The sequence below is a fragment of the Oncorhynchus mykiss genome, chromosome 7 (assembly GCF_013265735.2).
Source record: "Oncorhynchus mykiss isolate Arlee chromosome 7, USDA_OmykA_1.1, whole genome shotgun sequence".
Classification (NCBI taxonomy): Eukaryota; Metazoa; Chordata; class Actinopteri; order Salmoniformes; family Salmonidae; genus Oncorhynchus; species Oncorhynchus mykiss.
This window is the reverse complement of record NC_048571.1, coordinates 42,479,108-42,504,279: the sequence shown is the minus strand read 5'-3', so window position 1 is coordinate 42,504,279 and position 25,172 is coordinate 42,479,108. Positions and strand designations below refer to the sequence as shown.

Sequence of the window (25,172 nt, the reverse complement as noted above, 5' to 3'; positions counted from 1 at the left end):
CGCATTAAGAAAGAAAGAAATTCCATAAATTAACTTTTAACAAGGACCACCTGTTAATCGAAATGCATTCCAGGTGACTACCTCATGAAGCTGGTTGAGAGAATATCAAGAGTGTGCAAAGCTGTTATCAAGGCAAAGGGTGGCTATTTTGAATAATCTCAAATATAAAATATATTTTGATTTGATTAACACTTTTTATGATTACTACATGATCCAATATGTGTTATTTCATAGTTTTGATGTCTCCAGTATTATTCTGCAATATAGAAGATAGTAAAAATAAAGAGAAACCCTTGAATGAGTCGTGTGTCAACTTTTGACGGGTACTGTATGTACAAAATGCCATAACAGTAGCTCAAAAGGGACAGGAGATATGCTTGTTCAAAGTTTGGTGGGATACAAAAACTCTAATTTGCAGAAAATGTAATGGTGATGAGCTTATAAGTACTTATGGGAAACATGTTGCTCATGAGGAGATTATACTGTATGTACAAAAGGTCATGACTAGCTCAAACGGGACAGGAGATATGCTTGTTCGAAATATCTATGCGCCCCTCTTGTGCCGACCAGTGTATTGTTGTAAATGCCAGATCTCTATGGCAAGACGCATCATTCACCTAAGTTTTGTCAAAATCTAGCCAGTGGTGTCTGAGATATCGAGTGTGACTAAACTATGGACAGCAACATCTCCCCACTTGGTCTGTTTATTGCTATATTCTCGTGTGGACAGATGTTGACAGGAGTGGAGTCTCTCGCTTTGCTTCTTCCTCTCTGTTAAAACCTCCTAGCGTGGATGTCCGCACCCCCGCGGGAATCGAATTAGCGTAATAAGCTAGAGACTATATGTATCTGTTTTTTTTGTTTTGGATGCATCTCAATCCACCATCCACCATTGTCGCATTTCTGCATCTAAGGTGACAGAGCTAGAGCGGTGTTTGTCAGACCATGACACATCCCGAAAATCAGTCTTCTCACAAAATCTTCTGTAGTGTCAGAATGGATTGCCTACAAACGATTATGACCCCTCTATGTAAACATGTGATTCTCACGAATACGTACAGTGCATTCGGAAAGTATTCAGACCCCTTGACTTTTCCCACATTTTGTTAAGTTACAGCCTTATTCTCAAATGGATTAAATACAATAATGTCCTCATCAATCTACACACAATACCCCATAATGACAAAGCAAAAACAGGTTTTTAGAAATGTTTGCAAAATTCAAAACAGAAATACCTTATTTACATAGGTATTCAGACCCTTTCCTATGAGACTCAAAATTGAGCTCAGGTGCATCCTGTTTCCCATTGATCATCCTTGAGATGTTTATACAACTTGAGTGGAGTCCACCTGTGGTAAATTCAATCGATTGGACATGATCTGGAAAGACTACAGGCAGCTGAACCAAATAAGGTCCCACAGTTCACAGTGCATATCAGAGCAAAAACCAAACCATGAGGTTGAAGAAATTGTCTGTAGAGCTCCGAGACAGGATTGTGAATAGGCACAGATCTGGGGAAGGGTACCAAAACATGTCTGCAGCAATGAAGATCCCCAAGAACACAGTGGCCTCCATCATTTTTAAAACGGAGAAGTTTGGAACCACCAAGACTCTTCCTAGCCAAACTGAGCAGTCGGTGGAGAAGGGCCTTGGTCAGGGAGGTGACCAAGAACATGATGGTTACTTTGACAGAGCTCCAGAGTTCCTCTGTGGAGATTGGAGAATCTTCCAGAAGGACACCCTTCCAAAAGGACAACCATCTCTGCAGCACTCCACCAATCAGGCCTTCATGGTAGAGTGGCAAGACGGAATCCACTCCTCAGTAAAAGGCACATGACAGCCCGCTTGGAGTTTATCCAAAGATTGAACTCATTGACCTGAATGACAAAAACATTACTCCTGGAGGAAACCTTGCACCATCCCATCGGTGAAACATGGTGGTGCAGCATCATGCGGTGGGGATGTTTTTCAGCGGCAGGGACTGGGAGACTAGCAAGGATCGACGGAAAGATAAACGGATCGCTCAGGACCTCAGACTGGGGCAAAGGTTCACCATCCAACAGAACAATGACCCTAAGCACACAGCCAAGACAATGCAGAAGTGGCTTTGGGACTAATCTCTGAATATCTTTGAGGGGCCCAGCCAGAGCCCAGACTTGAACCCGATCGAACATCTCTGGAGAGACCTGAAAATATTGTGTAGCGTCGCTCCCCATCCAACCTGACAGCGCTTGAGTGGATCTACAGAGAAGAATGGGAGAAACTCCCCAAATACAGGTGTGCAAAGCTTGTAGCGTCATACCCAAGAAGTCCCAAATGTGGGAAAAGTCAAGAGGTCTGAATCATTTATGTCAGTTGTTTTGAGGGCCACAGGCCTCACAAGACTCTTCTGAAGGTCCCCAAGTACCAGTGGAAAAAATTTATTGAAGTAAACACATCTTTCTTATATCTCTCAGATATAGGACACACTTCCTTTAAAAAAAAATTTTTGGGGGGGGGACTATCTGTTCCATGTAGTGAATCCGCTGGGGCGGCAGCGTAGCCTAGTGGTTAGAGTGTTGGACTAGTAACCGAAAGGTTGCAAGTTCAAATCCCCGAGCTGACAAGGTACAAATCTGTCGTTCTGCCCCTGAACAGGCAGTTAACCCACTGTTCCTAGGCCGTCATTGAAAATAAGAATTTGTTCTTAACTGACTTGCCTAGTAAAATAAAGGTAAAAAAAAAAAAAAAAATGCATTTGTATGGGATAATAGCAGTAAGGCCAAATAAAAATGTTAATTAAATATTATAAATTTATACTTCAAGGGGTCTTCAAATTCAAAATCAAATAGCAAAATGATCCTTGGTATGACATTTAAAACAATTCCAAATAGCCTATTAATAGGACCCCCCCCCCCCCCCCACATTACTTTTTATAAACTTTTAATAAACTTGTCTGGTAGTGTTGATCGAACGACATATGCTCAGTTGGTCTTGAGCAAGTTGGAAAAGCAGTGTGAGCCACCATTTGTGTGAGCCACCGTTTGTGACAAACCTCAACCTGCAACTTTTAATAATACACAAGTAACACAAGCCAACACCACAAATAAATATAAGTAACACAAGTATAATCACATTACTTGCTTTCTTGCTACAGTAGCTACATAGACAATAAAATGCATTTTTTTTGTCTGTGTAAATTTCAGCCTCCCCTAATGCAGGATATGATGACAGAGAATGTATTTTCTGGAAATGATGATGATACGTTTATTTCCCCTTTGATAGCTACTGGACCATGAACCTACACATAGTATTCCAACTCACCTTTTTAGCACAGCTGCAGAACCCATACAGTACATTGTGCATCAAAAATATATATTATAACTTGTGAATCACAATACATTTTATTTTAGATTTACAGTCAAGAAATACAGACTACAAATGGGACATGACTCAAAATACAAGAAAAAGTACATTCGCTAAATAAATGCATAATACAAGCATATTGTTAAATAATTCACCATACATTAACCTTATAGAATACTTTTTAAACGTGTGAGGATTGATTAAATCATTGCTTTGATTTGTTACTCTTTGTTTTGTGGTGGCTCCCATGATATGAATCAGTCAAAGTGAATTAAGAAAATGTTTTACAGGTATTTATGGGCAAAATGAAATGGCAAAAAAAAAACAATCAGGTGAAAAGGTCACGAACTGTTTTAAAATATGTTCTACTGTCCCACACCTACATAGGGACAAGTTTTTTTGAAAAGCAATCAAGTGGAACCGGCTGGTCATGGCATATGAAAAATAAATCATACTGATCAGTCACAATTAAATCAGATTCTGAAAAGTGTCACAGTTTTATACAGCAATACGAATATTGCTCAGTTCATAGATGTACATAATACTTCGGCAGCACTTCAGCTCAGCTAAAAGATGCTTAAGACATAAATAACACACTTTAACAGGCTTGACGCGATCTTAAACGTACACACAACATGAGCTACTATTTGCAAAATGTTCATAAAGCCCGATACACTATTTTATTGGGATCAATAATCAAGCATACACATTTTCTCACCAGGTTTCCGTCTTCTTTCCAAAGAAAAGGGAATATACAGTGAGAATATAAGCAGTTATCAGACCATTTCTCAGTCACATTGGGTACGGTACAGCAGAAAACAGATTTTGAGATTGCTCTCTAAGTTGACCTTTAAGGAACCAAAGAGGCTGGCCATCACAAACATGTAGGTGTCTAGGAATTTCACTAAAGGTGTGATTCAGATTCAAACCGATACATTGATAGAATTGAGAATTCGATCAAATAAAAAGTAATTAAGTGAAGAGAAAGTGTGAGACAGAAATTTGCTAGACCTGCTCAAAACAAATGTTAGAGGTATGTATTCCTCACACTCTTTTTTTCCCCAAAAGGATGAGTATCAACAAAACTAGAGGGGAAAAGAGTAAGAGGAAAAGATAGACAGACCACTCAACCAATCACAGGGTGCAGATAGATAGAACAGACTGTGTGAGATGCGGCTGCACTAATGCTGCAAGAGGGTGAGTGTGGCGGGACGTTAAGCAGATTCTGGATAATCATGCTGGTGCCTTATTTACAGGGTGTGTGTGGTGGGGGACACTGGTCCCGCTTTGTCTAACCATTCTGATCCTCCTGTGTTTGTGGGGGTGTTTGGAGTGGTGCTGCGGAGTCCCCGTTACACCGTTCCAGGGGCTCGGCCTCTGGCTCCTCAGGAGCTGGGCTGGGCTGGAGCTGGGAGGGGGAACCAGGAGTGATGATGGTGGGTGCATTCTGTGAATAGGGAACTTGGAGGGTGAGTGAGGCTTCTGTGCTGGCAGGGGTGCCCTCAGAACCATCAGCTGGGGGTACTGGAGTGTTGCTCGGGGTGACAGGGCCAGCGGTGGCTCCTGGAACTGGGCTGGAGGCACCGGAGTCACTCTGTTCTGGAGCTCGAAGCCTCTTCATCAGGGTTGTGACCCTTACAGCTTTCTGTGGAAGAGCAAGACCATAGAAGGATGTTTTTAGAACACCATCATCTAACTGAACAGACTGTCCAGTGAATGAATAGAACTTCATATGCACAACATTCATGCATTTTGCATACTACGGTGTAGCCCAGTTCAGAAATGTTTTTTTTTTTATTTATTTTTTTTACATTAGTTTGACAGAAAGGAAGAGTACCTTCCACTTGGCTTTGGCAAAGTTCTTTTCAATTTGCCCACACACTCCATCCCTGATGTTCTTGTTGGAGGCTGCATTCCCAGAAATCCTGAAACAAGGGACAGGTCAACGGAAAACCCACCAAAACACCTGAGAAGACAGAAATGGGTATGCATTTCAATCTTGGATCCATACCATTCATGGTTGATGGCCTCCTGTGCAGTCAGTCTTTGATCCTGCTCCACTTCCATCAGACATGACACCAGGCTTTTCGCTGTGGATGAAATCGACAAGAACGATACAGTACATATCTACTCTTTCTCGCCTCTGGTGCAATAAAGTGGACATGCCTAAGAAACATAGTTTTTCCATCTAGCTGCTTTACTGGTTTAAAAATGTGATATGTAGTACTGCATTCTGATTTGAAATAACATGACTCTTTATACCTGAGTCAGATATGTCATCCCAGTACGGTGAGTCAAACTCATAGTCTCCCGACAGAATCTTGCGGAAAAGGTTTTTGTCGTGATTATCATAGTCTTCATCTTCCGTTTCGTCGTAGAAAGGGGGGTTTCCTGATAGGCTGGAGGAAGGGAAAACAAGACGTTTGATAGTCACCTGAGATGGACAATGACACTGTAAACTGTAGTAAACTTAGGTGGTAAAGAACACTCACAGAATATACATGATGACTCCGATGGCCCAGCAATCCACTGGCCTTCCGTACCTCTGACGTCCCACCACCTCAGGAGCTGCAGGAAGACACACAGAATCCAATAGAATCCATTCCATTTAATAGGAAAATGGAATGCCCAGAGGTAGCAAGATGGTGTCCGGGCTCTAAAGTTGGCCAAACATTCATGCCAAACCCATCTGCCCCCATAAGTCTATGATCTGCCCTCCTCCCTACCCCCTCACCAAGGTACTCTGGGGTTCCACAGGGGTCCTTGATGAGTCCGTTCTCCAGCTTGGCCAGGTGGAAGTCACTGATCACTATTTTGGAGTGCTTCAGGCGGTTGAAGTACACCAAGTTCTCCAGCTGTGTGAGACAAAACAACGTGTACATTTGAATACATCATCATTAATTTTTGTTATGTAGAAAGCATGACAAAATATAGATAATTGCCAGGTTATAGAATTACTCAGGGTGCCATTCAATACATTTTTATTTCAGGCAGAGGGCAAAGTAGCTTAATTTCTAATGCTGGCACCCAAGTGAGTGGCCTGTGGTGTAATAGCCACTATGCAACACTAGATGGGAGCAGTGTGCTGAGTGTGCAGTATACCTTGAGGTTCCTGTGGACAATTCTCTGGGAGTGCAAATAGGCCACGGCTTCCAACACCTGTCTGACAACGTTGCTGGTGTCCTTCTCTGAGTAGTAGCCTTGGTCTAAGATCCAGTCAAATACCTCTCTGCCTGTAGCTCTGCAGAGAACATACAACATATGATATGACAGTGGTTTTCTCTGTATCATTCAAATGTACTGTAGGCCTCTTGCAACACTCAATAAGTCAAATCAACTCTCAGATGAGACGACTAAGATGAGATTCTCCTGCAGAATATGGGAAATAGACATTTCACGCAGGGGTTCAGAAAGGGAAGCATACATTGAAAAGTCTGCAGGATGTAGGCTATCGTTGTACACTCCTTAAAATGGTGTAAACTGGGAGGGAACCACAATGACTTCAAGGGAATGAGTACAAAAAATGAAAAAAATAAGCAACATCATTCAATAATTTCCAATAACACTCACAGCTCCAGGAAGAGGAAGTACTCCTTTCTAGTTTCAAAGACATCAACCAGCTGGAGGATGTTATGATGTTTTACCCTGTTAAAAAGGGAGACAGAAGGAAACAGAGAGAGACATGAGACAATATTATATATCAAGCAATTATAAGATTAACTAGCAATCATCAAACTATATGACATTTAATTATTTGTATCAGTGGTTTAATGACTTAATAACCATTAGAGAATTGGACCATTTACAATTTAAGTGAAATTCATATTATGAAATGCCTACTCGTGCACTAAATAAAATCATTAGGGGAGAGTGGGGCAAATTGAGCCAAAGGGGTAAGTTGAGCCACCCGTGTTTCTAGGAAACCATACACACAATGTATAACTTGACTAAATATTTAATATTTCATGGAGTCTGCAAAGGAAGAAATCACATGGAAGAAGGGGTAAGGAAGTTAGATCCAAAAAAAACATTTTCAACAAGTACAAATACATTTATTGTGAAGTTGGACCCATTCCAAAATGGACCTGACCTTTCCCACCCGGACCCGATATGCATAAAAACATATTTTTAATATAGAGACCTGTTCCGAACGGACCTGAGGACAACTAGACCTGTACCCTATAGACCTGGTCTCAGTGAAGGAAGCAGCAGAAAAGTCAAGTTTTTAAGCTACTTTATCAACAGGAGCTGATAAAGCGCGAGGTACAGGAGGGAGATAGAGTTGCTGCTCTAGCAGACGAGGGGATGGGGGAGTGTTACTGTGAGCGAGTGAAATGGGGAGCAGGGAGGAGGGAGAGAGAGATGAGAGACTGCAACCAACCAAGCCGACTCGTGCTATAGTAGAATAATAGCTGCCATAAATAGGTTATTTATCATCCAATATGATTACATTGTACCAGTCTTGACTACATCAAACCGAGAAGATACTCTGAACAAAAATATCAACGCAACATGCAACAATTCCAAAGATTTTACTCAGTTACAGTTCATATAAGGAAATCAGTCTAATAAAATAAAATCATTAGGTCCTAATCTAAGGATTTCACATGATTGGGAATACAGATATGCATCTGTTAGTTACAGATACCTTAAATAAAAACAGAGGAGCGTGGATCAGAAAACCAGTCAGTATCTGGTATGACCACCATTTGCCTCATGCAGTTCGACACTTCTCCTTCGCATAAGAGTTGATGTGGCCTGTAGAATGTTGTCCCACTCCTCTTCAATTCTTGTGTGAGGTTGCTGGATAACGGTGGGAACTGGAACACGCCGTTGTTCAAGTCGATCCCGAGGATCCCAAACATGTTCAATGGGTGACATGTCTGGTGAATATGCCGTCCATGGAAGAACTGGGACATTTTTAGCTTCCAGGATTTGTGTACAGATCCTGGCGACATGGGGCCGTGCATTATCATGCTGAAACATGAGGTGATGGCAGCGGATGAATGGCATGACAATGGGCCTCAGGATCTCGTCACAGTATATCTGTGTATTAAAATACCCGTCAATGAAAGGCAACTGTGTTCATTGTCCATTAATCATTTTGTTCAAAATCAGCAAACCGCTCGCCCACACATCTGCCCAGTAGAGTTGAAACCGGGATTCATCCGTGAAGAGCACCCTTCTCCAGCATGCCAGTGGCCGTCGAAGGTGAGAATTTGCCCACTGAAGTTGGTTACAACGCCAAACTACAGTCAGGTGAAGACCCTGGTGGGGACGACGAGCATGCACATGAGCTTTCCTGAGACAGTGTGTGCAGAAATTCCTTAGTTGTGCAAACCCACAATTTCATCAGCTGTCCGGGTGGCTTTTCTCAGACGATGTCGCAGGTGAAGAAGCCGGATGCGGAGGTCTTGTGCTGTCGTGATTGCACGTGGTCTGCGGTTATGAGGCCGGTTGGACGTACTGCCAAATTCTCTAAAACAACGTTGGATGCGGCATATGGTAGAGAAATTAACATTCAATTATCTGGCAACAGCTCTGGTGGACATTCCTGCAGTCAGCATGTCAAATGCAGGCTCCCACAAGACTTGAGACATCTGTGGCATTGTGTTGTGTGACAAAACTGCACATTTTTAGAGTGGCCTTTTATTGTCCCCAGCACAAGGTGGGGTGTAATGACCATCTTGTTTAATCAGCTTCTTGACATGCCGCACATGTCAGGTGGATGGATTATCTTGGCAAAAGATAAATTCTCACTAACAGGGAAGTAAACAAATGTGCGCATAACATTTGAGAGAAGTAAGCTTTTTGTGCGAATGGAACATTTCTGGTATATTTTATTTCAGCTCATGAAACATGGGACCAACACTTTGCATGTTGCATTTATATTGTTGTTCAGTGTAGATAAACTAACTAGAAAGCTAGGCTAATTGAGGCTGCACTTTCTCTTCTTACAGTTAAAACTCCATTCAGAATATTAAGTAGCAGCATACCTGTTGGCTCTTGGTCGATGTAGCCTATCCTTTAACTTTTAATTCCGTAATTGTAATTCCATATTCCATTGACTAGATACATTATATGTACAAAAGTATGTGGACACCCTTTTAAATTACTGGATTTGGCTATCTCAACCACACTGTTGATGACAGGTGTATAAAATCGAGCACACTGCCATGCAATTTCCATAGACAAACATTGGCAATAGAATGGTCTTACTGAAGAGCTCAGTGACTTTCATCGTCGCACCGTCTACGCCAACAAGTGAGTTTGTCAAATTCCTGCCCTGCTAGAGCTGCCCCGGACAATTGTAAGTGTTGTTATTGTGAAGTGGGAACCTGTAGGAGCAACAACGGGCTCAGCCGCGAATTGGTAGACCACAAAAGATCACAGAACTGGGCCGCTGAAGTGCGTAGTGTGTAAAAATAGTCTGTCCTCATTTGCAACACTTAACCGAGTTCCAAACTGCCTCCGGAAACAACGTTCATTGGTAGCTTCATGAAATGGATTTACATGGTCGGCCATCTGGCAGTCCGACGGACGAATCTGGGTTTGGCGGGTGCTAGGAGAATGCTACCTGCCGAAACGCGTAGTACCAACTGTGGTACTAGTCAGGGGCTGGTTTTTATGGTTATGGTTATAGGCTAGCCCCCTTAGTTTCAGTGAAGGCATATCTTAACGCTGCAGCATAAGATAACATTCTAGACGATTCTGTGCTTCTATCTTTGTGGCAACATTTTGGCGAAGGCCCTTTCCTCTTTCAGCATTACAATGCCCCCGTGCACAAAGCGAGTTCCATACAGAAATGGTTTGTCGAGATCGGTGTGGAAGAACTTGACTGGCCTGCAAAGAGCCCTGACCTCAACTCCATCGAACACCTTTGGGATGAATTGGAACCCTGACTGTGAGCCGGGCCTAATCGCCCAACATCAGTGCTCGACCTCACTAATGCTTTTGTGGATGAATGGAAGCAAGTCCTTGCAACAATGTTCCAACCTCTAGTGGAAAGCCTTCCCAGAAGAGTTATAAGGGGGGAACAATCCCATAGTAACGCCCATGATTTGGAATGAGACGTTCGACAAGCAGGTGTCAATATACTTTTGGTCATGTATCTCCTATATTTAGCCACATAAGGACCTATGACACTTTGATGACTTATGATTGGAGAACGACAAGCTACACGTACCACTCTCGTGAAAAGATCAGCAGAATAAATTATACAATTTCTCTCTCTCTCTCTCTACTGCAGAATTCGGGTCTGGATATGTACGGGTCCTTCCGGAAAAGTCAGCTAAAATTACACATACCTGAGACCCTTGACAATTATTTCAGATCTGACCCAGACCCGTGACATTATTTAGAATTCTGGATCCGGACCTGCTCGGGTCCTGGATTCGGTCTTCGGGTACAGGTGGATCCGTGAAGACCTTTCATTTATTGTGGTATAGGTTTCATGACGCTAGTATCTAAACCAAAAGTTTAGATTTAGAAAGTTGATACTTTTAAGATGTTTCCATACATCAGTTGTGGTCTCTATAAGGTTCAATATGAGGTTCTAAACCTAGCATGAAAGTGAATCATTGTAGTTGTGTGGGTTAATATAGTCAAAATGTTTGCCTTGGGGTAAGTTGAGCCAAAGGCAAGTTGAGCATATTTAAGTGTTTTCTTCCCAGGCGTAATGAAAGGCATTATAACTGGGATATGAGGTAACAACAGGGCATGGCCTATGTCAAAAAGTGTTTTTTTTTTAAGTACAAAGTGTTAGGTGTTAAGCCTCTGTTAAAAGATGCTTAAATTGATTGAAAGACAGAAAAGCAATTGCTATTGGGAAATAAAGATAGACATGGTTTTAAAAAGGTAGCGGTAACATTTCACTCAGTACATACATTTGAAGGCGGTTTAACTTAATCCATACATAACTGAACAGCATGGATATTCAAGGCACACAAGGTATGCGTATCAAATTGTGTCAAGAGACCACTTTTTTGGGACAAGCTGTGTCTTCACAGTCAAAACAGTAATGTTTACACGAATTCGGATTTCGGGGGGGGGGGGGGGGGGGGGGGGGGGGGGGGGATACACAACATCCTGAAATATACTGTATGTAGATATCTTTGCTCGAAAGAATACTATATTTCCCTTGACAGAGGGATGCTGAATGTAAAAAAATAGCTCAACTTGGACCACTCTCCATATAGGCAAAAAGGTACAAATAGGCATTAAAAACAGACATTATTTGTGATATTGTAGGGGTGGATTAATGATTTTGTTATGTATGGAGAGTGGACCATTTCCAATTCCTGTGAAATTCTGGTTAATGAATTCAAACTTGAGATTGGTCTCACTACCAAAGTTTATTTTTTTAACCTTTGTTTAACTAGGCAAGTCAATTAAGAACAAATTCTTATTTTGAACGACAGCATAAGAACAGCAGGTTAACTGCCTTGTTCAGGGGTAGAATGATTTTTACCTTGTCAGCTTGGGGATTTGGTCTTGCAGCCTTTCGGTTAATTAGGTATTTAAAGGAATCTTGATTGGCATATTTTATTCACAGTTTTAAGTTAAATAATGTTTTAATTAATGTAATCCCAATATTTTCAATTGCATTACTGATGGGTCTGTGACTCTTTCTACTTCAAATTCAAGACTGGACTGCTCAAGAGATATTGCTTCATTGTAACTATTTGTTACAGGCAAATAGATCATTCAAGCTGAACAGGACTGGTGTTTATGGGAATGTTATAGAGATGTTATGGAAACATTATGAGGATGCAATGGAAACAAGAACGTTAGTATTTAGCAACCATTATTAACTAATTTCTGTTAACTATCTCTACTGCGTCCCCCCCCCCCCCCCCCCCCCCCCCCCCCCCCCCCCCCCCCGATTTCAATTGCATACATGTGAATTGTAAAACTAGAGATAATCGTAACAGAATGATTCATGCTTTCCTGTGGCATTTCAGACGCCAAGGATAAAGCTTTGCATTAATGAATAAGCCAGAAACGGAATTTCACTCACATATTCAAGATCACAATTTCATTCTTGGCAGCTTTCCTCACTTTCCTCCCGTCCTTTTTCAAAAACTTTTTACAGGTGAACATTTTGAGTGTGTTCTTATCCTTCGCTCTGAAGATCTCACAGAACTCCTCCCTTAAATCAGGACCACACACAAGAACAAACAAGAGAAACATTTTAAAACGGCCAAATCTTCTACTGAAAGGAAGAGGCATGCGTGTTCCTATTAAGCTTCAGTCCCAGAATACAGAATGCAACAGTCGTTTAGACGTCGTGAAGGAATACTCACGATTTGACAATTTGTCCAAGGTCATATTTATCAGTCACCTCTGAGGGATTGTTGTAATCCTTCTTCTCCCCGAGTGTCAAACAGCCAAATGGCATGACAGCTCCTGCCCTTCACAGGGAATTCACACCAGCACCACCTGTTAACAAGACCGAGCACATTGTTGCTACAATACACATGAAAGCAATTGTACATGAGAAGGCACGTTGTTTCGCGTGGCTGTGCTGCGGTCATAGGTACGAGTTCCATCTCACTACTAAACATCTGAATAAGAGCACCGTGACAAACGCTGTTGCTAAAGTTTATGATCTATCCCTTCTCCTAGTCACTGTATGTACACGTCTGTAGGTACACGTCTGTAGGTACACGTCTGTAGGTACACATCTGTAGGTACACGTCTACGTCAATTACATCACACCCCTGCACATCAACGCAGTACTTACCCTGTGTATATAGTTATCGTTATTCATTGTGTATTTATTCCTTGTGTTATTATTTTTTTGTTACTTCTACATTTTCCTCTCTGCGTTGTTGCGAAGGGCCCATAAGGAAGCATGTCACTGTTAGCGCTAAATGGCACAATTGTAATTGGCTCCTGCTGGATGTTAAATCCCTCACCTACCTACTGTAGCAGTCCACTTTGCTGAACATAAGTGTAACAATACTCTATCTGAGTGAGGTTACATAAGACCAGGCCTGGCATTGTGTTAGAGGTATCCAGTCTAGAGGTAGCCTGTCATTGCTAACAATTAAGGTGCAGACCAAAACATGTATTCTTTCAATCAAATGCACACATTAGCCAGCATGCACTTATCATTTTCAAAATGGGTTTATGGAATATGCCGGTCATTGAGATCATAACGCACTTTGAACTCAACATGATAATGACTTCGATTAAAATCTTTAGAGAACATTGTATGCCATGGGACCTTGAAAATAACCGGATTCATTCATATTCATCCATCACATAACTCTACTATACAAAGACTGAAGTCTCCAGTAGCCTGGAAGGCGTGTTTCTTTTTTACTCAACAGTGAGCCAGCCCTGTACTTGCATTGCAGATGTCACTTTATAGAACTGAATAGGTTTCCATGAATCTGGTCCAAAGCAGCAACACATACTCAGTATTCAGCCTTGGGACGATTAATACCACCAGGAGCTGCAGTAACTATTGTTCTCTCTGAACAAAGCACACAGTTCCCTGAATACATGCAATACGAATATGATCCTCTCTGGATGGGTTTCTGGCTGCTGAACAATCCTGTTGATTTGGCAGCAGAGGAAGCAGAGTGAAATACAGTGGGAGGAGGAAGGAGGCGAGTGAATTTGACCGAGGTGCCATCTCAGTGGAGCCATCAATCATGTCCCTATTATGAGAAGAAAAATGGATTCCTCATCTCTGGTGGAAAATCAATGCGAGGTTTCACTCTGTGGTAGAGGAAAATAAACAGGTCCTTATGGAAGGATCATGAATGTATGAGGAAACAACAAAAATAAATGATACAGGGAATAAGGCGTTTAGCCTTTGTAAATGAGCCATTACCATTCCTGCATTAATAGCTGGTGTAGATGCACATGATTTCAAAACAGTTCTAATCTTTTAGTAGTATTAGGAGTAACAAATAGCTATAAATCTACATAAAGGTTCACTTATTTTCTTTTGACAACACCAATCATTCATGACGTATGAGGCATCTGCTATGCTCGTTGCAAGCCTTCCTAATGGCTAGTAGAAGGTAAAGGTTACAGCAGGACTAACTTCATGTAGTAGGTGTTAAAGAAACACCTGAAACGAAATGCCGCATATGACGGAGAAGCTGTTGCGGTCTATAGAAACAACTTCAGATCGCAAGCTACTGTAGCAAATGTGCCATAGCTAGCTGCTAGCCTGCATTATTTAGCAATAAAGGATTCTCTGACCAAACTTGACATAAAAAAAATGGTATGTGGTGACTGTCGACTTTGTGGTAAAACACTATCCCGTGAATATTGCAAGTTTTAGTGATTGCTTCCTCAAATATTTGATCAGAAAGCTATATGTTTTCTAGTCGTACGCTCACCCGATATTTTTCACCGACAGGGTTCATTATCGCGACCAAAACAGTCGCATTTGACTTCGCAGTGAGACACATTCTTAACTGGTCGCAAGAGTGACAGCAATTTTTTTTGGACCTTGTCACGTTAGTTTTGGTTCAAAATGAGCTTTTTCTTGTCATCCTGATTTATTCAAACAATAATGTGCAATTGACCAAAGATAAACCAACTTTCTGAATAGGCAACAATGACACCGGAATACAGGGAAGGTTTTGGAAAACCTCTTGGCCAGTCGATCATAACGGTCAGTGGCCTGCTTGGTCCAGTGAATTTCTTTTGTAATAATGCAATTTTTTTTATCTAGGGAAAAGTATTCATTATTGTATATTTTGTTGTGTTACAGCCTGAATTCCAAATTCATTAAATATTTTTGTTTTTCACACCCATCTACTCACAATATTCCATAATTACAAAGTGAAAGCATGTTTTTAGAAAATGTTGCAAATGTATTTAATCATTGCTAGACAACCATTTCCAGTCTTGCCATATATACAGTAGTGAACAAAAACATATGAAAATGTAAAGTGTTGGTCGCATGTTTCATAAGCTAAAATAACTTTTATTAACAAATGTGTTTACATCTCTGTTTGTGAGCATTTCTACATATCCAAGATAATCCATCCACCTGACAGGTGTGGCATATCAAGAAGCTGATTAAACTGTCATGTATTGTCATGTTGTGTCTTGTTCCTGTTCTTTCTCTTCACCCTGTCTCCCTCTGCTGGTCGTATTGGGTTGCCTTCTCTTCCCCTCCTTCCCCCAGCTGTTCCTTGTCTTCTCTAACTACCTCGTTCACCCTTTTCCCACCTGTTCCCTTTTTCCCTCTGATTGGGTCTCTATTCCTCTCTCTGTTCCTGCTTCTGTCTTTGTCAGATTCTCGTTTGAGTTTCTCATGCCAGAACCAAACTATCGTCTTGTTTGCTTCAACCTTGTCCTGTCCTGTCGGAATCTGCCTGTTCATCTGAGGCTACGTGTGATCAGGTACCTCTGTCCTCTACAACCCAGCTAATCCCCTCTGCTGCTAGAAGAGGACTCTAACCCAGCTATTCTCCTCTGCTGCTAGAAGGGGAACTCTTCTGTGATATTCAGAAGGACTTTATGTTTCATTTGTCGCCCTCTCTGCGGGTTGTTTATTTTGCCATCATATCCATTTGAAGAGGATCTATGTCTTACCTGTGTTTCGACATTAAAGAACTCTGTTTTTGTTAAACCGCTTTTGGGTCCTCAATCACGTGCATGACATAAACAAGATGATCGTTATACAGGTTTATTTACTCTCCCCCTTGTGCTGGGGAAAGTAAATGCCACAGATGTCTCAAGTTTTGACAGAGTGTGCAATTGGCATGGTGAATGCAGGAATGTCCACCAGAGCTGTTGCCATAGAATTGAATGTTAATTCCTCTCCCATAAGCCACCTCTAATATTGTTTTAGACTATTTGGCAGTACATCCAGCCAGCCTAACAACCGCAGACCATGTGTAACCATGACAGCCCAGGACCTCCGCATCAGGCTTCTTCACCTGAGGGATCATCTGAGACCAGCCACCCGGACAGGTGATGAAACTGTGGATTTGTACAATTGAATTTCTGCACAAACTTTCAGAAACCGTCTCAGGGAAGCTCATCTGCGTGCTCGTCCTCACCAGGGACTTGACCTGACTGCAGTTTGGAGTCGTAATCAACTTCAGTGGGCAAATACTCCCCTTTGATGCCCACTGGCACGCTGGAGAAGTGTGCTCTTTATGGATGATTCCCAGTTTGAACTGTACCGGGCAGGTGGCAGACAGCGTGTATGGCATCATGTGGGCGAGAGGTTTGCTGATGTCAACATTTTGAACAGAGTGACCCATGGTGGTGGCGGTGTTATGCTATGGGAAGGCATAAGCTACAGACAACGAACACAATTGCTTTTTTATCAAGGGCAATTTGAATGCACAGAGATACCATGACGAGATCCCGAGGCCCATTGTCGCGCCATTCATCCACCACCATCACCTCATGTTTTAGCATGTTAATGCACGGCCCCATGTCACAAGGATCTGTATACAATTCCTGGAAGCTGAAAATCTCCCAGTTCTTCCATGGCCTGCATACTCACCAGACATGTCACCCATTGAGCATGTTTAGGATGCTCGGGATTGACGTGTACAACAGCGTCTTTTAGTTCCCGCCAATATCCAGCAACATCACACAGCCATTGAAAAGGAGTGGAACAGCATTCTGCTGGCCATAATAAACATCCTGATCAACCTTATGCAAAGGAGATGTGTCGCACTGCATGAGGCAAATGGTATTCACACCAGACACTGACTGGTTTTCTGATCCACACGACTACCTTTTTTTTTAAAGTATCTGTGACTAACAGATACATATCTGTATTCCCAGTCATTTGAAAACCATGGATTAGGGCTTAATTTATTTATTTAAATTGACTGATTTCCTTATATGAACTGTAACTCACAAAAATATATGAAATTTTTGCATGTTTTGATGTGTTTAGATTTTTTTTCAGTGTAAACTAAGCCAATAATTTAATTATTGCACCTGTTACTGGAATGGTTGTTCCAGTTTAACAGGCTTAGGTAGTTTCATCCACGGTGCTTAACCCTGGCAGACATTACGAGTGCAAGTTGCGGATTAATACACATTTCAACTGTTGGATAGCCTAATGCTGGCTAGATTCCAATAGGAATTACACATACTTTTACAAGCCAGTATAATGTGATTTACAGTTAGGGTTGTAACATTCTGGTACATTTCTCAGGTTTTCCAGAAATCCTGGTTGGAAGATCTTTATACAATCTTTGGGGGATGTTTGTGGAATTTTGCAACCCTACTTGCAGGCCTGTTGTGACCTGTAAACTGAGTTTCAGGCCACAGTATAAGGCCTTATGATATATGTAATGGTTGATTTCTAACTTTTTATATTTGCCCTGGAACTCACCATGTCGCTGTCACTAAGAAATACAATTCAATCGAAAAGGCAAGCCGCACTGATTTGAGGCGTGGCTTAGTGGGGGTGTTACATTTAAGTATACCTTACAAAAAAAGCTGCATTTGTATTACTCATATGAAGGTAGTACTGCTTACTTCGGCTCTTTAAGTTTCTTATCTTTTTTTTTTTTTAGGTAATCAGTTTCCTGTTTGAGTACTCAGGAACATTATCACTCTTCTTGGTAAGCAACGCCATTGTAGATTTGGCATTAGGTTTTAGGTTATTGTCATGCTGAAAGGTGAATTAACTAAAAACAGGTTTTCCTCTAGGATTTTGCCTGTGCTTAATGGTGGCTGCATAACATGATGCAGCCACCATTATGCTTGAAAATATGGAGAGTGGTACTCAGTAATGTGTAGTATTGGATTTTCCCCAAACATAATACTTTGTATTCAGGGCAAAAGGTTAATTGCTTTGCCACATTATTTGTAGTATTACCTGCCTTTTTGCAAACAGGAGGCATGTTTTGGAATATTTGTATTCTGTACAAGCTTCCTTCTTTTCACTCTGTCAGTTAGGTTAATATTGTGGAGTAACTACAATGTTGTTGATCCATCCTCAGTTTTCTCCTATCACAGCCATTAAACTCTGTAACTGTTTTAAAGTCACCATTAAAGTCATCATGGTGAAACCTCTAAGTGGTTCCCTTCCTCTCCGGCAACTGAGTTAGGAGGGACGCCTTTATCTTTGTAGTGACTGGGTGTTTTTATACACCATCCAAAGTGTAATTAATAACTTCACCATGTTGAAAGAGATATTCAATGTCTGCTTTTTTTTTACCATCTATAAGTGCCATTCTTTGCGAGGCATTGGAAAACCTCACTGGTCTTTGTGGTTGAATCTGTGTTTGAAACTCACTGCTTGACTGAGGGACCTTACAGATAATTGTGTGTGGGGTACAGAAATGAGGTCGTCATTAAAAAATAATGTTACATTTTACTATTGCACACAGAGTGAGTCCATGCAACTTATAATTTTACTTGTTCAGCACATTTTCACTCCTGAACTTATTTAGGCTTGCCATAATAAAGGGGTTGAATACTTACTGACTCAGGACATTTCAGCTTTTTATTTTTCATTAATTTGTAAAACATTGTGGTATCCCAGGAGGTCTACCCGGGGGATGGTAATAGAGGGGAGGTACATGAGGCGACGTTGGCGCCCTCTACTGGAAATACGGGAGCTGGGCACCCCGAAGCCTACAACCAGGGGGGCCCAACCACGAGAGTTCCAACCAGGTGAGAAGGTCTTGGTGCTGATCCCTACAACAGAGAGTAAATTCCTGGCTACGAGGCATGGGCCGTCAACTATAAGTTCCGCCAACCGGGGCGGAGAAGACCCCTCCAGCTTTACCATGTGAACTTTACTCCAGTGGCACACACGTGAGGCACTGTGCGTAACGTGGACCCGGCCACAGCAGGGCCCGCCCTCGGTCTAAGTTGCAATGGGGGAAGACCTCAACCCAATCCAAGACAAGAGCTCAGAGAGTTGGTCCTGTGGAATACGGCCGTGTTCTCCGAGGTGTCGGGGTGCACGGATCTCGTGGAACATCATATCCACACATGTCCTGGAGAAAAAGTGCGCAAATGGCCATACCATGAGCCCGGAGGGTGGTGGTCCAGTGGGAAGTGACGATAATGCTAGAAATGGGGGTACTGGAGGAGTCACACAGTGAGGGGTCTAACCCCATAGTTCTGGACAAGGTCAGTAAGTTTGATGCTTACCCCATGCCCCGGGTGGACGATCTGATCGACGATCTTACCGCTTGGGGATGGCGAGATACGTCAGCACCTTGGACCTGACAAAGGGGTACTGGCAGGTGCCACTACTAGCTGCCTCCCGGGAGAAGACTGCCTTCTCCCCCCCGGGGGGGCTATACCACTACAGGGTTCTGCCTCCACGGGGCACCATCAACCTTTCAGTGACTCATGGACCACGTCCTGCGGCCGCACAATGAGTACGTGACAGTTGGGAGTCACATCTTTGTAGGTTACAGGCCGTGGTTGATGCTCAAAAGGGATGCAGGTCTGACCGCGAACCCCCACAAGTGCAAGCCGGGCTACGCCGAGGTGGAGTACCTGGGATATCAGATTGGGAGAGGAAATGTGAAACCCCAAGAAAAATAATCACTGCCATTAGGGGATGGCCGGTCCCCCGAACCAAGAGGCAGGTGAAGTCATTCCTGGGGTTAGCAGGGTACTACATTAGATTTGTACCCAACTTTGCTGCAATAGCTTCTCCCCTCACAGACTTAACGAAGGCACGATTACCCCGACGGTGCGATGGACGGAGGACACGGAGGCGGCGTTCCAGGCCCTGAAGGATACGCTATGTTCGCACCCGGTACTCGTCACTCCGGACTTCTCAAAAAACCTCCTAGGCCAGAGAGACACGTCTGACACAGGGGTAGGGGCCGTTTTGTCCCAAGAGCAGGAAGGCGAGGAGCACCCAATCATCTATGTCAGCAGGAAGCTCCTCCTGAGGGAGAAGAAATACTCGATTGTCGAGAAGGAGTGCCTCAGCGTGAAGTGCGCACTGGACACACTCAAGTATTACCTTCTCGGGAGGAAGTTCACCCTGATCACTGACCATGCCTCCCTTGTGTGGATGGCAAGAGGTAAGGACGCGAATGACCGTGTCACCCACTGGTTCCTGTCCTTACAGCGCTACTCTGTCATCCACAGGTCGGAGGTGCAGTCCCGCACGGCAATGCAGTTGTCCTCTCCAGGAGGGATGCAAACCTAGACCTGAGCATGCCTCCCTCCCAGTCAGGGCTAAGGAGGGGGGCGGGGTCTACCCTATGGGGGGGTCCTACCCTTTTTTTTTTCCCCCACCTAAAATGACATACCCAAATCTAACTGCCCGTAGCTCAGGACCTGAACCAAGGATATGGATATTGAAAGGAAACACTCAAGTTTGTGGAAATGTGAAATAAATGTTGGAGAATATAACACATTAGATCTGGTAAAAGATAATACAAAGAAAAAAACATGCGTTTTTCTTTTTTTATTGTGCCATCATCTTTGAAATGCAAGAGAAAGGCCACAATGAATTGTTCCAGCCCAGGCACAATTTGGACTTTGGCCACTAGATGGCATCAGTGTATGTACAAAGTCGTGGACTGATCCAATGAACCATGTATATCTGTATATCAAGACTGCCTAAATGTGCCTAATTGCTTTATTAATACATTTTCAAGTTCATAATTGTGCACTCTCCTCAAACAATAGCATGTTACACTGTAATAGCTACTGTAATTTGGACTGTGCAGCTAGATTAAGAAGAATTTAAGCTTTCTACCCATATCAGATATGTTTATGTCCTGGGATTTTTTTTGTTACTTACAACCTCATGCTAATCACATTAGCTCAACCGTGCCGCATAGGGGGGACACAGATCCCGTAGAGTTTAAAAATCTGACATATCCTTGAATAGTCAGTGAAGTTATGGTAGCTGATTTAGTTAAGTTATAATTATTCCATTATTTTATTTCTGATTTAAGAGATCTTTTTTATTTTTATTTTACCGTTATTTAACTCTTATTTTCAATGACGGCCTAGGAACAGTGGGTTAACTGCCTGTTCAGGGGCAGAACAACAGATTTGTACCTTGTCAGCTCGGGGGTTTGAACTTGCAACCTTCCGGTTACTAGTCCAATGCTCTAACCACTAGGCTACGCTGCCTCCCCCTCTCAATTGAAGGGTGTTGCGTTATTGTGCTTGTTGTCGTAAAACCATGTGCGGTTATTATGAACAAGACAGCATCCAATATTGGCTTCAACTTGGTTTTCCATACAAAGTGTTCCATTACAAAGGGAACCCGGTTTTTGGTTGCTTTCTCCTTTTAAAATATGATAAAGTAACCCCTCAACAACATCTAGTTTTAGCAACTTGCTAGCTAGCTACCACATGAACAGGTGCAGTTTTATAGGGTGAGCTGTAGTAGTTCAGCACAGCTGGATCAAATTAGGTTTAAGTGCCTTGCTGAAGGGCACATCAACAGACTTTTCACCATGTCGACTCAAGAATTTTAACCAACAACCTTTCGGTTAGTGGCCCAACGCTCCAACCGCTAGGCTAACTGCCACCCACTAGTGTGTTTGTGTCGGGAGCATGCTGTCTATTTAGTCAAGCAATGCCCACATTATTCTGACATATTTTTTTTAATAAAAAATAATGTCAGTGTCAATGCAGGCCTATTAAATAATGAATTATTCTCCAAATGGTAATTAATAGGCCACATTTTTTGCAATCCAGTGGCCATTTGTTTTGAAAGCCCTACACCACTGAATTAAAGGGAAACTTCTTTGCTGTTACAGTAAAGCCTGCTTTTCCACTGACTAGACCATGTAAAGAACACACTCCATCTCCCAGAATAGCTCTTGGGCCAGGAGAGCAGACTGAAGTATAATTTCAGAGCCAGAATGATTGCATCCAGATTTTTTCTTCTTCTTCTAATAAACACACAAAAGCCGTTAGCTACTCAGTCTACACTCTGGCAGAGGAGGGTGTTATTTTCGTCTTCTTCATGGCAAAAACTTTCAAAGCGTTGATTAAATTCCCTTTTCCTAGTGTTTCAACAGTGCTGTTTACAGCAGCAGCAGCAGTCCTTGCTGTATTGGTTCGGTGCGGAGTGGGCAATATCTCCAACCGACACGTAGACTGCTAGTAATGAGCCAGGAGAGGGAAATAATGAACCCTGTGCAGCGAGAGAGGAGAAGAAGAGTGAATAGTTCTGTTTCAGGTTGTGAATCAATCATCGGCACGGGAAGGAGAGAGTCTCTGGGATGAAGACTCAGAGGAGAGGAGAGGAGAAGAGGCGGTTGAGTGTAGTGCGGGCCACAGTGGGACTCACTACTATATAACTCCAGGATCAGGGCTCCAGAGATACGCATTGCCTCACTCGCTGGCTGAATAGCACAGTGGCCCTGATATAATCAGCCTCCCCTGAAGCAACTATATTACTGCAACTGATAAACATACATCAAATCATATCAAATGGTATTCGTCACATGCTTCGTTAACAGTGAAGTGCTTACTCACGGGCCCTTCCCAAAAATGCAGAGAAATTAAATAGAGAAATAATACAGAAGTAATAACACATAAAACATCTAAGTAATAATAAATACACAATAAGTAACAATAACTTGGCTATATACACGGGGTACCAGTACCAAGTTGATGTGCAAGGGTACAAGCTAATTGAGGTAGATACATACAGTACCAGTCAAAAGTTTGGACACCTTCAAGGGTTTTTCTTTATTTTTACTATTTTCTACATCATAGAATAATAGTGAAGACATCAAAACTCTGAAATAACACATATGAAATCATGTAGTAACCAAAAAAGTGTTAAACAAATCATACTATATTTTATATTTTAGAGTCTTCAAAGTAGCCACCCTTTGCCTTGATGACAGCTTTGCACATGCTTGGCATTCTCTCAACCAGCATCACCTGGAATGCTTTCCCAAAAGTCTTGAAAGAGTTCCAACATATGCTGAGAACTTGTTGGGTTTTTACAAGGACTGATTTGACGTCATTTCCGGTCAAAACTTGTAGACTTGTTTATGTGCTGCTGTGCGGTTTGTTGCTAACCTTACTTTGCTACCTGCCAACTTTACAGTTTTTACTTTTTAATTACCGTTTTATATTTACATTTTTGACCTCTTTCGACTTTTTTCATTCATCTGGATGTGGTTCATCAGGACCTCCACCATTCGGAGCTATACATTAACATTTTGCCATCTAATTGCAGTCGCTGTACTCATAATATACAGGAGAACGATCGCCTTATGGCGAGGATAGCTGTGCTGCAAGCCCAGCTTCAGAGCAATCGTTAGGCAAGTGAAGGAACGGATGAAATAGTGTCTGTGCCACCAATAAGTACAGATAGTAATATAAATCGCCTCACACAGACCCCGCAGCCGGACAATTTTCTCATGGCTTCTGGAGGGAAATGCTGTAGGATTGCTCAACCGATGTCGCTCATTCAGCCGACAGAAACTATCAACCGGTTCTCCCCATTAAGCAACGTGTCGGAGTCAGAGGCCGTGCTTTCTCTGGTCTCTCCTCCTCCCGTTACGGGGTCTGAGACGCCGAAGCCTCCCACCATTAGCTCTGACAAATTGAAAGCCCTAGTCATTGGCGACTCCATTACCCGCAGAATTAGACTAAAAACGAATCATCCAGCAATCATACAATGTTTACCAGTGGCAGGGCTACCGACATTAAGGCTAATCTGAAGATGGTGCTGGCTAACGCTAAAACTGGTGTAGAGAGTATAGGGATATTGTTATCCACGTCGGCAGTGATGAGTGATGAGCTCTACAGCAGTCTCACAACTCAATCGCTGGTTGTCTGCCCCTTGTAGATAATTGGCCCTCTTTCTGGGACTCACCCACAAACAGGACCAAGCCTGACCTACTGAGGAGTGACGGACTCCATCCTAGCTGGAGGGGTGCTCTCATTTTATCTACGCACATAGACAGGGCTCTAACTCCCCTAGCTCCACAATGAGATAGGGTGCAGGCCAGGCAGCAGGGTGTAGGCCAGGCAGCAGGCTGTTAGCCAGCCTGCCAGCTTAGTGGAGTCTGCCACTAGCACAGTCAGTGTAGTCAGCTCAGCTATCCCCATTGAGACCATGTCTGTGCCTCGATCTAGGTTGGGCAAAACTAAACATGGTCGTGTCCGCCTTAGCAATCTCACTGTAATAAAGACCTCCTCCATTCCTGTCATTATTGAAAGAGATTGTGATATCTCACATCTCAAAATAGGGCTACTTAATGTTAGATCCCTCACTTCCAAGGCAGTTATAGTCAATTAACTAATCACTGATCATAATCTTGATGTAATTGGCCTGACTGAACCATGGCTTAAGCCTGATGAATTTACTGTGTTAAATGAGGCCTCACCTCCTGGTTACACTAGTGACCATATCCCCTGCTAATCCCGCAAAGGCGGAGGTGTTGCTAACATTTATGATAGCAAATTTCAATTGACAAAAAAAATACATTTACGTCTTTTGAGCTTCTAGTCATGAAATCTATGCAGCCTACTCAATCACTTTTTATAGCTACTGTTTACACGCCTCCTGGGCCATTTACAGCGTTCCTCACTGAGTTCCCTAAATTCCTATCGGACCTTGCAGTCATGGCAGATAATATTCACATTTTTGGTGACTTTAATATTCACATGGAAAAGTCCGCAGACCCACTCCAAAAGGCTTTCGGAGCCATCATCGACTCAGTGGGTTTTGTCCAACATGTCTCCGGACTTACTCACTGCCACAGTCATACTCTGGACCTAGTCCTGTGGAATAAATGTTGTGGATCTTAATAGTTTTCCTCATAATCCTGGACTATCGGACCACCATTTTATTACGTTTGCAATTGCAACAAATAATCTGCTCAGACCCCAACCAAGGATCCTCAAAA

General features: G+C 42.5%; 1 protein-coding gene across 3 annotated transcripts in view; it reads right to left on the bottom strand.

Annotated features, from left to right (window-relative positions):
- Positions 1-3,364: 3,364 nt before the first annotated feature.
- The window catches only part of camkva (CaM kinase-like vesicle-associated a), a 38,949-nt gene continuing 17,141 nt past the window's right edge, over positions 3,365-25,172 (bottom strand). For 2 of the 3 annotated variants that reach the window (XM_021609292.2, XM_021609294.2), the window contains exons 2-11: positions 12,651-12,786; positions 12,365-12,496; positions 6,916-6,990; positions 6,448-6,586; positions 6,080-6,200; positions 5,838-5,913; positions 5,608-5,744; positions 5,357-5,435; positions 5,183-5,270; positions 3,365-4,990 (exon numbers count right to left, since the gene is read on the bottom strand). In XM_021609292.2, the coding sequence (XP_021464967.1) occupies positions 4,637-4,990; positions 5,183-5,270; positions 5,357-5,435; positions 5,608-5,744; positions 5,838-5,913; positions 6,080-6,200; positions 6,448-6,586; positions 6,916-6,990; positions 12,365-12,496; positions 12,651-12,745 (1,296 nt within the window). In that variant the 5' untranslated portion in view covers positions 12,746-12,786 and the 3' untranslated portion in view covers positions 3,365-4,636. Of the gene's footprint in view, positions 4,991-5,182; positions 5,271-5,356; positions 5,436-5,607; positions 5,745-5,837; positions 5,914-6,079; positions 6,201-6,447; positions 6,587-6,915; positions 6,991-12,364; positions 12,497-12,650; positions 12,793-25,172 lie in introns of those variants that run through there. The other variant, XM_021609295.2, reaches the window with a different exon arrangement.